The following is a 14,060-nucleotide window of genomic DNA, read 5'->3' as shown; positions in this document are numbered from 1 at the left end:
GTTAACTAATTGTGAGATTTTTCTTTTTCATTTTTTGTTGTGCACAAATCCGAATCAAGATTCCGAGCCTCTGTATTTAGTTCCTATGCATTTACTCGCTTTTGTTAAATCTAAGCGACTCAAATAATTTAACCATCCAACAGCCGCCACATTATCAAGTTGTAAGTCATTTTTTCAATTAATCAAAATTCATAACGTGGTTTGAGTTTTTTCTTTTATTGTTAACCCAAAATTCAAAGGTTTGTGATCCTCTTAATTGACTCATAATCGTCCAGAGGAGGGAGGAGATTAAGAATATTTTTAAATTAAAAAAAAACTATAGGAGATTAAAAAAAGGAGGACAGCACAAGAAACAATAAAAGAAATGATCCATGCAGTCATTTAGTTTATTAGGTAGCAAAAGCAATTAACCCAGCACAGCTGAGTCAGTCAATAGATCTCATTACACAAGCGCGCTCCGGTTCCACAGATTGTTTTTCTCCCACACATATACACTTTTATGATTAACTAATTCATCAACAATTTTTGGAGCAAAAGCATCTGCGGCGGAAACCGCGGCATTGGCCTCCGGTGAAGCCCTCTGATTTGCAAGATTGCACACAGCTACTTGTCAAAAAGCACATCCCCTTGAATTTTTGGCTCTGAGAATCACATGTCTTCTTCTTTGGCTCAACCTTCTTAGCGTCCCTTCCCTCCACAGCCATTGGTCCCATCTCTGTCAAATCAACATCCATGCATGCATGCATGCATCCGTAATTTGATTAATTAATCTACATACATAATTAATGTACTGAACAAATTAATTAAGAAGGGAATTAAAAGATATACCGGCAGCCACCAAAAGCAGGACAAGAACGAAGGCAGCTGAGACAAGGCGGATGGAGCGATCCATCTTGATCTGTGTGTATGTGTGTGTGCGCGCGCTTGATCTGTGTGTACGTGTGTGCTTGTGTATGCAGTAGAGATCAAATCTTATTGCAAAGAACTACAGCCATGGAAGGGCTTTTTATACAGGGTCGTAGAGAAGATCCATCTCCGTAAAGGAAGCTAGCTCCTTTACCAAATTAAGGGGTTGAAAAATTCCAGCTCCTATTTTGGCCAGCAAACTTTTGATTCCGTATATTTGTGGTGAGATTGGCTCTGGCCACCTTAAATTTGAAAGATTGGAATTTAAATTGCTCCCCCGCTGCATGTTTGATCAATTAGAAAAGATGATAACCCTTGCAAAATGACTACATGTATGGTTGAGGAAATCAATAATATTGCATTATTACAAAACGTAGGGGTGTTACAAAGACATCGTTGACAAAACAAGGCAAGGCAACTCACGAGGGTGGTACTTAATTAACAAACAAGAACAAGAACAATAACAAGGATATAATAATAATAACCCAACTGTTAATTGGCTCATCATATAATAATTTATTTTAGTAGCAAGTACGGCCACTGATATAAGGGATCATTCAGAATCGTCTCCTCCTAGGCCCACATAGAAATGTGCATGCAGGAGTATCACGATCATCGCTAATTAACAATGTTTAGTGCAAAAGCATCTGCGGCGAAAGCCACGACAATGGCCACCAGGGAAGCCCTCAGTTTGGCAAACAGATGCACAGTTGCTTGTACTCACGCAAGTTCCCTTGAACCGATTACTCTGAGACTCACAGGTCCTAGCCTCAGCAACCATTGGCCCCATCATCCCTGCAAATCATTCCAAACATACATTAATTAATCCCAACAGTTGAATATGTATATATATATATATATATATAGTTTACAAGTTAACCAGAGGAAAGACAAGAGAAGAAGCCTAAATATTACCAGCAGCTGCCAGAAGCAGAAAGAAGACGAAGGCAGTTGAAAATAAACGCATGGAGCGCTCCATATCTTTCTAATGTATATGTATCTGATGAGGTAGCAAAGCTAGCTTAGGTTGTATATCGATGTAAAAGATTACTAAGCTTGCAAGCCCTTATATAGATAGATAGAGAAGAAGATTCGAGAAATGAAAAAAAAAAAGTAATTAATAAAAAGAAAGAAAGAAGAAAAAGAGGAGCCACACGTACATTTCTGTGACTGTGTCGATAATAATACATTATTGGGACTAGTGCAGCAGCGGTGACTTGTCACTGCGTGATCTGTGCTTTCTGCCAACATTATATGACGACAATCCAAGCTCCATTGAGCTGTCAAACGTCTTATTTTTCTCTTTTACCTTTACTCATCATGGATATCAGTAAGCTTGCCTCCCTCTGGATTTTGAAACCGTTGTTTTTCCCAAGTATATGCTTATAAGTTATATATGCATATGCTAAGCCTAAAAGAAATTTTTTTAAATTAATTATCGCTGTACAGCTTGTTATTTTAGATTTGGTTTTAATGTCCTATGTATATAATAAAAGTAATCAGGGCTTATGATGAAAAGATAACTTTACAAGATTAATTGAACAAAATTAGTTTCAAATATTGGAAAACAGCTTGGAAAGGACTCGTCCTACAAAAAAAAATATAAGGAGGGAGAGCACTCCTATATTATTGACAGCATTAATCAAACATATTTGGTGTATTTTAGATTTTAAATGAGGTTTTAAGTTTAACTACTATATAAGTTATTTTCTCATCTGAATATTGTGCGGATGTCATTGTAAATATGAAGGAAAACATGGAAGAGTAGTAGAAAATACATGGTTTCCAATTTCCACACAGTAATAACGTTTGAATGTCTATATAAGAGAATTTCTGTTTTATCCATATATATATATATATATTGAAAATAAACTCTATATTTAAGTATTTTCAAGCAATGGATAACTCAGCACATCTAGATGAACATGCATAGATCATGAAAAGAACGTTTCCACCAAATCTAGCTTTTGAAAAGAAAGATATCGTGGCCTTAATACAATATATAAAGTAAGTAACCAAAAGGAAATATCTTTGACATGAATACGAAAATGTCGTAGCTTTTGATCTCTTTGTTTTTAAATTGTCGGTATGTGCCGACAAGTGAAACTTTTCTAGTTTTCCTCCCTTTCGTCCACATTTAATCGAAGAGAATTCTGTAAAAAGTTAAAATGTTCTGAAAGTTAGGCCCATGTCTCGTCAAGATTCCAGGATCCACCCCATCAAATTCCATCTCGGTTTGGGCTATACACTGTTGAGCCATTGGGCCTCGGGGTAGTGAGGCATAAAGTTCTTGGGCTACTATTCCGTCCTTTCTTCAAAAGATGTTGAGATACGATCCAAATCATAGAATGAATCAAATTGTTAAAGGTGGATAAAACCCAAAATTCTAAAGTGAGATTTCGTGCCACGTGGCCCATCCATACAAAACTCTAATGAGAATGAGAATATGAGAGAGAGAGAGAGAAAGAGAGAGCGCCAAATTTAGCATAAACAAGTGTAGATTCATGCGCCCTTTGCATGAGTATATACATAATAAATAGTACACTACAAAATCTGCATCCCCAATTCCCCATCCATTAAACGACACCTCCTAAGTCCTGGAAACATGTATAAACAAAGTGACAACCAAAAATTCCCCAACATGATTTCATTCATTCATTCATTCCCAAGTAACTGAGACCATAGAGTTGGCAAGCCCCGACTCTTCAAAAGTAGATTGACAATCATAATCCAGACTCTTTGAAGCTCCTGGGATTGCCTGAGTCAACCGAAACCGCCTTGTCTCAGCTTCCTTGAGTTGGGAATAGCAGAATGACCACAACATCTGCAAAACAAACAATTCAAATTTAGTGACAACCCTAGGATGGGAGTAGAATAGATCCTGCTAATAACAGCCTGTGCTCATCATTTCGATGGTAGCGCATGCCATATAAGTCTACTGTGGAAATTTTGTCGAACATATGCATGAACTCTCTGCAAGCATTTAACTTCGATAAAAATGATTTACAGAGTCAAACTCTCTCAGTTTAGATGCAATTAAGTGTTAAACGCTAATCACAATTCAAATCTTTTCCATTATATACTAATACAAAAAAACTTCTTTCACTTCTTACCTGAATTGGATCAGTGCGAAGGAAATTCCGCTGCACCCTGCGCCCATCTGGAAGACGGACTCCAACCCTGCAAAGGAGGTTCTTATCACCCTTGGGTTCTTCAGGCAAAGGTGGATATGCAGGCGTCTTGGCTAAGCATTTTTCTTCCTCCTTGTCGGTAATGATTTCATCTTTATCTTTGGATATCCCACCTGTCTCCTGCATGCCTTCCATCGAAGCTGCCAATGCGCGCTGCACTTCCTCATCTTCTTCATTAGTTTCGTCTGCAACTGAAGCACCTTAAGTCATACATGCAGCTCATCTACGAAAAAAATAACAGAAGAAGAAAAAGGAAAGGAAAGAACAAATCCAAAACAAGTTTTCAAGAGCGGATCTAGAATGCATCATTCAGCTGCTAGCAAAGATGGATACAAATTTGGATATGTCACGGCTTTACGAATTTGGCGGTATGTACAAGCAATCACCCATCTGAGCCTCTTAGTAAACCACATACAACACGAATACACAAAGCACCATCGCAGATACTGACACAGGTATTTTATACAGAAGAAACCAAGCATATTTTCATGAGAACACAAGAAACCAAGCACATTAACCAAGAGATATGTCAATGTCCGTGCAAAACTATTCAGACAAAAACTTCTCTCTGATATCACTACAATCAAGCTGAAACAATCACTCAGACTACAACATAAACAGCAACCCCATTTATAAAATCAAAAGGAGCATCAAATAATGAAACAATATGTAAAATGGGAAAACAACTATAATTTCAGCTGCAGATTTTTCTTCTAAAGCAAACTTCAATCATTCATTCAGTTAAGCATATGACTGTCATTTCACTATATATTACACTTTACAAAGGATTTCTTTTTCCTTTTTTTCTACTACCCCACCCCCACTTAATTGAGTTGGAACAAGGATTAGGATCAACAGAGAGGTTTACCCAAGCAATAATTTGAAAAATAATAAAAATTCAACAGATTCAAGAAGCAAAATGGTTCTCTGCAGTGTAATATAGCAGAAGATATTTGGAAGCCCATGCATACCTTTAGTTTTCTGTGGCTGAGGCAGAGAACTTTCCCTTGGGCGTTTATGGGACAAAGTTACATGATGGTCCCTGGGGCCACTATCCAAGAAGGGTAATAGATCCTACAGTGGCAAGGATGTTTTCATGCCAAAATTGAACTTCAAAGTAAAAGTTTGATCTTTGTAGGAAAAGGTTTCTTAAGCTCTCTAACAAGTGAAAAATTTATACTCAACTGTGAAGATACAATCTACGCCATGGCATTTACCTCTAGCAAACATTCTGGCTGAACCATTCCATTCCATGAACGCATTCTTTGCCCAGTAATGGGGTCAATAATGAGAACTACAGGCATAGATTCCAACTTGTAGTATGTGCAAACCTTCCTGCCTTCAGTTGTATCATCATATGTCTATATTTGCGGACCAACATCAAACAGATGAAGCACAAACAAAAACATCATAAGCATAAAGGTGATCCAAAAGATTCATGTCCACATATGCTGTCATACAAATTAGGAAGCAAAATCCACACAAAGATTAACACAATTAAACATAATCTTCACAATTCTGAATTCCAAAAAGAGATTCTAAGAATCTTGGCAGCCTTGGATAAAAAAATCTCAACCTTTTACAAACGTTTGGTTCATAGATTAGCATATACTATACTCCTAACAAAACGTCAAACCATCTATGGCAGCCTTGGATAAGATTTACTTGCTATTACACTCCTACCAATGGAAAATGATAGTGCATATGTAATAACACCAACCCAATTACGTCTTATTTATCTCGAAGTATGTATATCTAGTGAGCAAATGTGCACATGCATATCAAGCTTCACACAATACCAAACAATAAAGTACGTAAGGGAGGATAAGCCAATAACATGTAAAAGGAATTTATCAACAAATAAAACCCATCTATGGCAGCCTTGGATAAGATTTATAGGCTATTACACTCCTACCAAGGGAAAATGATAATGCATATGTAATAACACCAACCCAATTACGTATCATTTATCTCGAAGTATGTACATCTAGAGAACAAATGTGCACATGCATATCACAAGCATCACACAATACCAAACAATAAAGTACGTAAGGGAGGATAAGCCAATAACATGTAAAAGGAATTTATCAACAAATAAACCCCATCAACAGCCTGCACTTGTATAACTAATAAAATAGCACAGCTGATTTAATTTAATAGAAAGAAATAGCAAGCATAAATACATAATAAATTGTCACTTAAACATGGTACTGACCTGCCAGAATACAAAATTAGTAATAATGGTTTGAGAGACAGCTTCATTGGCCCAGGTGTCTCGATTAAGCTTCACAAAGAAATGTATTTATACACACATAAGTCTACATGTAGAAAAACAAAGAAACCAAAAATGAAATAGACCGCAGAGAAAATGCCTACCATATGAGAGCTGAACTCTTTAGTGGATTGCAAGTTCACCAGGAGCCATTTGTCCTGGACAGAAGCAGCGCCTTTTGCCTGCATTAGTATAAAAAAAATATTCAATTTTATTTGCTCAATGAGAATGAATAACTAAACGATGACTGTATCACTCTACATGTCCCTTGATCAACTAGTATTCTTTGATTTCCGCATCTCATATATTTTGAATCTATATGATTGATCTAGTATAACAAACCAGAAAGGTTTTATATGAGAGTCACAGCTGCAAGATTCATGATCAGATCTGATATATGTAATTTCTCCGACAAAGAATAAAGGCCCAAAACATTAGGGGTACCTCCACAAAGCCCTTCCTGGCAACCCATAACATCAATAATACTGATTATAACCCTTCAAATTCTACATTACACAAACTATGAAGCCTGGAAGATAACAAATTACCATACCTTTTCAAAGGAACCCTGGAACAGTAGCTTAAAGGGAGGACGATATAAGGAAGCAAGATTATCTCGGGCCGTTTCTGCAGAGGATGTAGCACCTTGGCCTGATTCCCATACCCCAGGATGCTTCATTTCCTCTTCAAAGTTACGGAATGCAATTACAGAACCCGATTCATGTTGTGAAAATCTTGCCCTTGGTGAACTAGATGAAATTGGCATAAAAGAAACCTCCATTTATTAAAATACGATGAGTAAAGAGGCCAAATACACCATATAAAATGACTTGTGAAAAGAAAAAAACGACATGCATATTGGCTTGCAACTACATGTTAGGGTGGGTTTAAGTATAAAGATTGCACAAGACCAAAGTAAATACTGTGCATATAAAATGAAGTCAACTAACTAATAAAAATCACACCATGTAGTCTTGTGTGCAATAAAAATCCACCATCTGACATGAAGAATGAATATTAATAACAAAGGAAAACAGATATATTACGCCACCTATATTACTTTTATCAAAGAAATAGAAAGGAGACTTTTTGAAACTTTACAACATTCCAATTATCAAACTCCATTAGTATTTTACACGAGGCTTGCCAATCGCTATAGGAAAGGAATAACAATGAAATACCATGTGATTTCCCAATTCTCAAAATGCAATTCTACAGACCTAGTACTATCCTACAATACTAATGCCATTGTTATGTAAACGGAAAACCCAATTCAGAAGATCTTAACTCGAAGGAAGAAGAAAACATTTCCATGATAAAGTTAAGTACATCATATACTTAAGAAGAAACAGGGGAAAAAAGAAAGAAATTTTTTTTACAACATACCGAAATAGAATACAAAGCTTTCTAGTCCAAGGACAAAGCTAAAGATGAAGTGATAAAACATACCCATAGAGCGCCGCATCATCATAAAGAACGTCCCTTATAACAGGCATAGGAGGGCGCACCTCATCTTCACCAAGTTGTCCAACATTCTCATTTATACCATGATGTACCACATTCTCATTTGCACTGTTACAAACCCAATGTCAAAAAAGAAAAAAAAAATGCCGACAAAGAAAAGCAGAACTGAACAATATGAAATACCCAGAAGTTTGATCCGCCAAATTTTCAATATTTTCAGTCGGAGGCTGCGCCGCAGCTATTGACCCTGCTTCATTACCCACATAAAACAGCTGAATTGCCTCCTCGAGCTGCCAGCCCGTGGCCTGTTTATGTAAAAAATTGGAATTTTCAATATCCATACATTCTACTAGACTCAAGTAAGCACCTTGCAATCCAATGAACACCTGAATCTACTAATACAACTACTTTTCTTTACCCAAAGAACAAAAAATACAAAAACAAAGAAGGAGATCAATGCGATGCGTTTTGGATACTAATTGTGAGATTCATAGTAACCTGCAAAAACTGTCTGGCGGTATCGGCAGTCTGCCCCACAGCGATCTCCAAAAACGAAGTGACCAGGCCCTGCTGGTCATTGGCTGATATCACACCATCCATCTTTCGCTTGCTCTACAACAACAAACAACATACAAATTTCCATCTTTATTTGCTTCCAAAGCTACTGGATTTCATTTCATTTACCATCTACATAAACTAGGGTTTTCAAGGACAGTGGAACGTACCGATTTGGGAAGCCTTGGGATTTTGGCAACGGGTTTTTGTTCTTCTGAGATTTTACTCCCTTTTCTTTCTATTCAGTATTGGCAATTTTCGTTTTTTTATGTATGGGGCAAATTATTAATACTGTAATTACGAGTTTGACCTCGTGTATTGTTTTTTCTTTTTTGGAAGAAAAATAAATAAAATGAAATCCCGAGTTTGACCGAGAGATATATAGTAGGGGTATTTGTGTAGATTTGGGACAACTCGAAGGGTAAGGGTTTGGGTAGTCGAGGAGGATTTCAGGTGAAAGATGCCGCAAGCATGCCAACAGTCGCCAAAGCGTGGGCCTATCAATTTCGACGGTCAGGACCTTGCAGATGAGCTCAATAAGAAGGATTGGTCACGCTCTTTACAGGGCCCATATATGAAGGATGGGCCATACCGCCAATTTCCATTTCCCCAATTTACAATATGGGTCGTTCCTTTTTTCTTTTCTTTTTTGGTATTTCCTTAACAATCCATCCTTGCATGTTTTCCATTTTCAGATTGGGAGAGTACGAATTCAAACACAAAGTGCCAATTTGGTATTGCTTATTTGGGGTGATAAGTGATTTTTTTATTTATTTTGAAAAGCCCAATCTGTTTGGTAAATTATAAGAAAATCACTTAGGGCCAGTGTGGCATTGTTGTGCTGTGAAAATAATCGCTGTCAGATTTTCTGTGAGAAAAAACTGTTTGGCGTTTAATAAAATTTTTGTTAAAAGCGTTGTCGGTACTAATTCCCGCATAATCAAAAAATGATTGCAACAGAATCATTAAACTTATCGCCTTTTCGAAATTGATTCATGCATAATCAGAAAATAAAAGCACCTCATTAACTATTTTCCCTTATAGCTTTCTCTCACAGTAATTTTTAACAATAAGTGATTTTCTCATAGTTTACCAAACGGGCTGGCTTCCCAATTTTTTTTAAAAAATTACTTATCACCCCAAATAAGTAATGTCAAACGGGCACTTATTGTTAAAAATTACTTTGAGAGAAAACTATAAGAGAAAATAGCTAATGAGGTGCTTTCATTTTTTGATTATGCAAGAATCAGTTTTGAAAAGGCACTGAGTTTAACGATTATACGGCAATTATTTTCTAATTATGCAGGAATGAGTACCAACAACACTTTTTAAAAAAAGTTTACCAAACGTCAAACTGCTTTCTCTCACAACTGATTTCTCTCACAGCAAATATGACAATGATTATTTTCACAGCATAACAATGCCAAATTGGCCCAAAACCTCGGTAGCAAATGTAATTGCTTTTAACTACGAGTTATAAGCTCCTTACCTGAAAAAATAGGAGTTTTTATCAAAATTAGCCAAAATTTGCTCCATACTTTTATAAATGTCAGTTTTTATAAAAACTTTCAAAAATAGTAAAAAAATTCACCTAAAATACTCAAACGCCCTCAAACGTAAAAACCCACAAAAATCTAAAAAGAAAATATGCAATTTCTATTTTCAATTTGATTTTAAACATAAAAACAAAGGTTCGATCCCATGTTATATCATTGGAGGAGTTGAACCATGAATATGACTTTATTCCTATCTAGTGCCTCCATTATTATTTATAAGTGGCATGAGTTCTAGTGTACTATGAGTACTGCATCCACCCAACATTTAGTTGAAGCAAAGCTTTTGTTCTATGATCTCCTTCATCTCCATTATCTAATTACTTAATTATCTCTAATAAGTCATATATTTGTATTATATATTTAACAAGGCACTCATAGAGTTATTGATCCGTCTCGCAATGTAGAAGTTCATATTGGAATCTAATTAGCAACTTTGAAGTCCATATATCGCTGACAAAGAGTTGTGTGTGGCATCCAATGATGATAGCATCAGCATGGCTGACGACAACAGATACTACCAAAGCTTCAAGCCCAGTGACAGAGACAACAGATACTAACATAAGGGAGTTTTTATGTTTGAAATCAAATGAAAACAAAGATTGTATGTTTCCATGTTTTGCTTTTTTAGGGTTTTTATCTGTTTTAGTTTTGAGTATTTTTAGGTGAGTTTTTTGCTATTTTTGAAAGTTTTTATAAAAACTGACATTTATGAAAGTAAAGGTAAATTTTAGCTATTTTCTATAAAAACTCAAAAAATAAGGTTATACAGGCACAATAAGGTTTTCGGTGTTTGATATTTCAACTGCGAGAAAAAATACAATATATCAAGTAGAAATCAATATATATAGAAAAATATATTGACACGTGTGAGGTTAGTATATATATATAGAGTAACATGTTTAAAACCCAATAAATGCTCTTACTTCGCTAAAATGTAAGATAAATATTTTTTATTAAGACAAAAGTCCATGTTTTTCTCACTCTAGCAACTCTTAAATAACAAAAGTAGAGAGGAAGGATGTAGGTTGTAACCTTTAAGAAAAAAAAGATGCAACACGTTTTTCATTGGTTGGCCTGGGATGGGTGCTGTTGTATATTCCCTTCTTACACTGACAATTATGCGTTTGGTTTGGTGTGCTTGTCAATGCCTAAATTCATCCTTTTTGCCTTTTAACCACAACCACTTGTTTCAATGTGCATTCTTTTCTTGCCACCCTTTTCTTTAATTAGGATGGTCAAAATTTTATAGACTCGCAGACTCATACGCATGCCTGAGGAGAAATACAAAACACAAGTATTATATATATATATTTGGCAACAATTACAAACCAATATTCTTCTGATGTATCTGTGTGTCTGGTGTAATAAAGTATATAACCAAAAGAAAAAGTTCAGATACGTAAACCAGGCAATCATCTCTCTACTCTCCTCTCGCAGAGCACTTCTTCATGTGGTAATTGGAGGACACCAAAGCCGTGCGTGAACCACAAAATTATAGTTCCATTAATTACTTCAAAACCATATCTAATGGGAAATTAAGAACTATAAAACACTGAGATTTTGATTTGAAATCAAAACAAATAGTTGACATTTGTGAAGTCGCCATCAAAGGTTTTTTTGTTTTTGTTTTAGTTGATGAGTTGGACTCGAATGACTCAGAGAGTTTGGAAATCTTACACCAAGTAAAATGACTTTTAATAAATTATTAGAAAGTCGTGTCTAATCACTCCCTACCAAATTACTTAAATAGGTCAACATGTATTATACAATGGAAAATAATTGTTTGCTTTTCTGAAAGTAGGAAATTCTATTTTCTTGCTAGTCACATTTCGATATGTGTGTTGAGATTTTTCTTGTTGTGTTTTTGAGAAATTATTTTTATATATGCGTCAAACTTTAGTTTATATGCAAAGAGAGATGCAATGTCGTTATACAATTTCTTGGTAAGGTTGCTGTGGCTACATTACATGTAAAGAAACGAAGGAGCACCACTAAACCAAATAATTAATATTTAACTACATATTATTCATTCCTTTGGTGCTTTACATGAATTGATTAATAAATCATTTGCTCCTTTTCCATTTCATTTGTTTAAAGGTGGCGTGCTATTGAACGAATTTAGTTTGTCCCGTCCAATCTAATTATTTCAAAAGTAGGAGACTCGGGCTTTCCAATGACACGTGTCGAGCAACCCTTTCCATGGATGGAGCTTTCTCACAGGAAAGCAATTGAAACATGTCCAGGAAAGTTAGAAACGACAATGGCTGCCACTATGCTTAATGGACCTCTTATCATATTTGGGTCTTAGGCACTCAAGCTCATGTGTTGTGTATCTAATTCACCTAACTTTTACGGGGAGCATACTTATTTATATGCTTAATTAAGATTAGTTTAGTTGCTAACTATAGTTACTGTGAATCTGTGATGGCAATGGCATGATAATCCTAAACAAAATCTCTCCAACATGGGCGGAATCGTACGGTTGCAGTTGGATGTTGTTGATATATTTCTAACAAAATCTTTCACGGTTCAATCTCACTGGCTACCTTAATTTCCATCACCAACAGTGCATCGACCTAAGCTTACGCTTAATTATATGGATTTTATCGCATTAATTTATCTTAATTTCAAATAAGTGGCCATTTCTGTTTGGTTGGTTTTGGCATCAGGTCTAAAGCCACCAAGGTTTTATCTATTCGTTACACACAAAAGTTAGCGGAGTTTTTGTTTCCACTAAAGCAAAAATTAAAGGCTTAATTGCATGTAGCTTTTGAAGGAGAGATACCGCAGATTATACCAATGGAAAAGAATGTCGACGAGGAAATCTTGATTGGCTTTGAACTCGAAAGTCAGTCTATTCCAATTCATTCACTTTACATGGAACAAGAGCTGGTTCATGATGAATACTTTTGGCCAAAACCTGGTTCTATATGGGGCTTTTATAAAGATGTCTTTATTTTCCTTCGAATAAGACTATCTTGTTTATAGACCGTAAACTAATTATGAGAACTATTCAGTTTTTAGGTTATCTTTCAAGAATTATCGATTCAAAAACCACTTATATACAAAACAAAGGAGGTTGGTTACTTAGTGATCAAGGCTATATAATATTGACAATGAAATTTTAAATGCATATGCTCTTTTGCGCATGCATATACGTGTCCGTTTGATAACCATTTCAGTTTTAGTTTTTATTTTTTATTTTTTGTGCTAGATTGTAGAGAAAAAAGAGGGAGAATGAAAGTGAGAATAAGAGTGAAGATGGAATGGACGGACGTCCCGGGATTTCAAATTGGGATGGGCTAAATTTACCTTACGCACATAGTTTTTAAACTTGATAGTACAAAGTGAAATTCATTGATAACAAAAGACTACACCTAATCATTATGATATAATGAGTTTTAGCCCTCAAAATGCATTTAGTACACAATACTTCTTTTATACTTTCTACGTGTAGGGGTGTATGAAATGAAGGGGAGTTATTTTTTTACCAAAAAAGTAAATAAGAGGGGTTGTTTTTTACCAAAAAATAAAAGAATAGGAGTTTTTTATGTTTGGCATTTGGCCCCTTTCGTACCAAAAGGAAAAGAGAGAAAAAGAGGTGAAGGGGGATTATGAGAGCGCAGTGCAGGGCTATTCAGTGGGTGGGATGGGTGTATTAGTTTAGGCTTAAAAAGAGCTCAGGTTAGTCAAAGAGTAAGTCAGTTTTTGGATGAAATTGAGAGGGAAGATGAGAGGGGAGGATGAAAACAAAAGTGAAAACAAAAACTAAAAACTGAAATATATTTGAAATAATTTTCACTCTAAAATTTTTGTTTTCATTTTTGTTACTCCTCTATCCCATCTTCTCCTCTAATCCTCTTTCTCAATATCATCCTCACACTCATTTTTCTCTATCTCTAACACAAAAAAATGAAAAATGAAAAATAAAAACTAAAATTAAAATAGTTATCAAACGAGCCCGTATATATAAGTTCATTTCTTCTTTTGATTTTTTAAAGTTAATATATCGATTAAGCAATCATCTACATGCGTGTATGTGTATGTAAAATAGACCTTCACTGCATATAAATAAGATACAAACTACATAATGGGAGTTAGCCTTCTTCTTTCAAA

The 14,060-nt window shown here is 35.5% G+C and overlaps 3 protein-coding genes across 4 annotated transcripts; all 3 read right to left on the bottom strand.

Annotated features, from left to right (window-relative positions):
* On the bottom strand, positions 357 to 1,122 carry LOC18790304 (defensin-like protein 1). The gene is made up of 2 exons (XM_007226568.2): positions 829 to 1,122; positions 357 to 715 (listed from the first exon to the last, which is right to left on the bottom strand). The coding sequence occupies exons 1-2, from the start codon at positions 890 to 892 to the stop codon at positions 516 to 518; spliced, it is 264 nt and encodes an 87-aa protein (XP_007226630.1). The 5' UTR covers positions 893 to 1,122; the 3' UTR covers positions 357 to 515.
* On the bottom strand, positions 1,243 to 1,946 carry LOC18789064 (defensin Ec-AMP-D2). The gene is made up of 2 exons (XM_007223829.2): positions 1,822 to 1,946; positions 1,243 to 1,701 (listed from the first exon to the last, which is right to left on the bottom strand). The coding sequence occupies exons 1-2, from the start codon at positions 1,883 to 1,885 to the stop codon at positions 1,529 to 1,531; spliced, it is 237 nt and encodes a 78-aa protein (XP_007223891.1). The 5' UTR covers positions 1,886 to 1,946; the 3' UTR covers positions 1,243 to 1,528.
* LOC18788959 (plant UBX domain-containing protein 7) lies at positions 3,279 to 8,643 on the bottom strand. 2 transcript variants are annotated; one of them, XM_020555166.1, is made up of 11 exons: positions 8,559 to 8,643; positions 8,332 to 8,445; positions 8,017 to 8,138; positions 7,819 to 7,941; positions 6,923 to 7,118; positions 6,474 to 6,551; positions 6,313 to 6,381; positions 5,315 to 5,458; positions 5,069 to 5,171; positions 4,020 to 4,288; positions 3,279 to 3,730 (listed from the first exon to the last, which is right to left on the bottom strand). In XM_020555166.1, exons 2-11 carry the CDS (start codon positions 8,431 to 8,433, stop codon positions 3,566 to 3,568), a joined length of 1,371 nt encoding a protein of 456 aa, XP_020410755.1. In that variant the 5' UTR covers positions 8,434 to 8,445; positions 8,559 to 8,643; the 3' UTR covers positions 3,279 to 3,565. The 2 variants fall into 2 exon arrangements, with proteins under 2 accessions (XP_020410755.1, XP_020410756.1); XM_020555167.1 differs by having other exon boundaries at positions 4,020 to 4,282.

The sequence above is a fragment of the Prunus persica genome, chromosome G1, assembly GCF_000346465.2.
Source record: "Prunus persica cultivar Lovell chromosome G1, Prunus_persica_NCBIv2, whole genome shotgun sequence".
Classification (NCBI taxonomy): Eukaryota; Viridiplantae; Streptophyta; class Magnoliopsida; order Rosales; family Rosaceae; genus Prunus; species Prunus persica.
The sequence above is the reverse complement of the archived record's forward strand: the minus strand, read 5'-3'. Positions and strand labels throughout refer to the sequence as shown.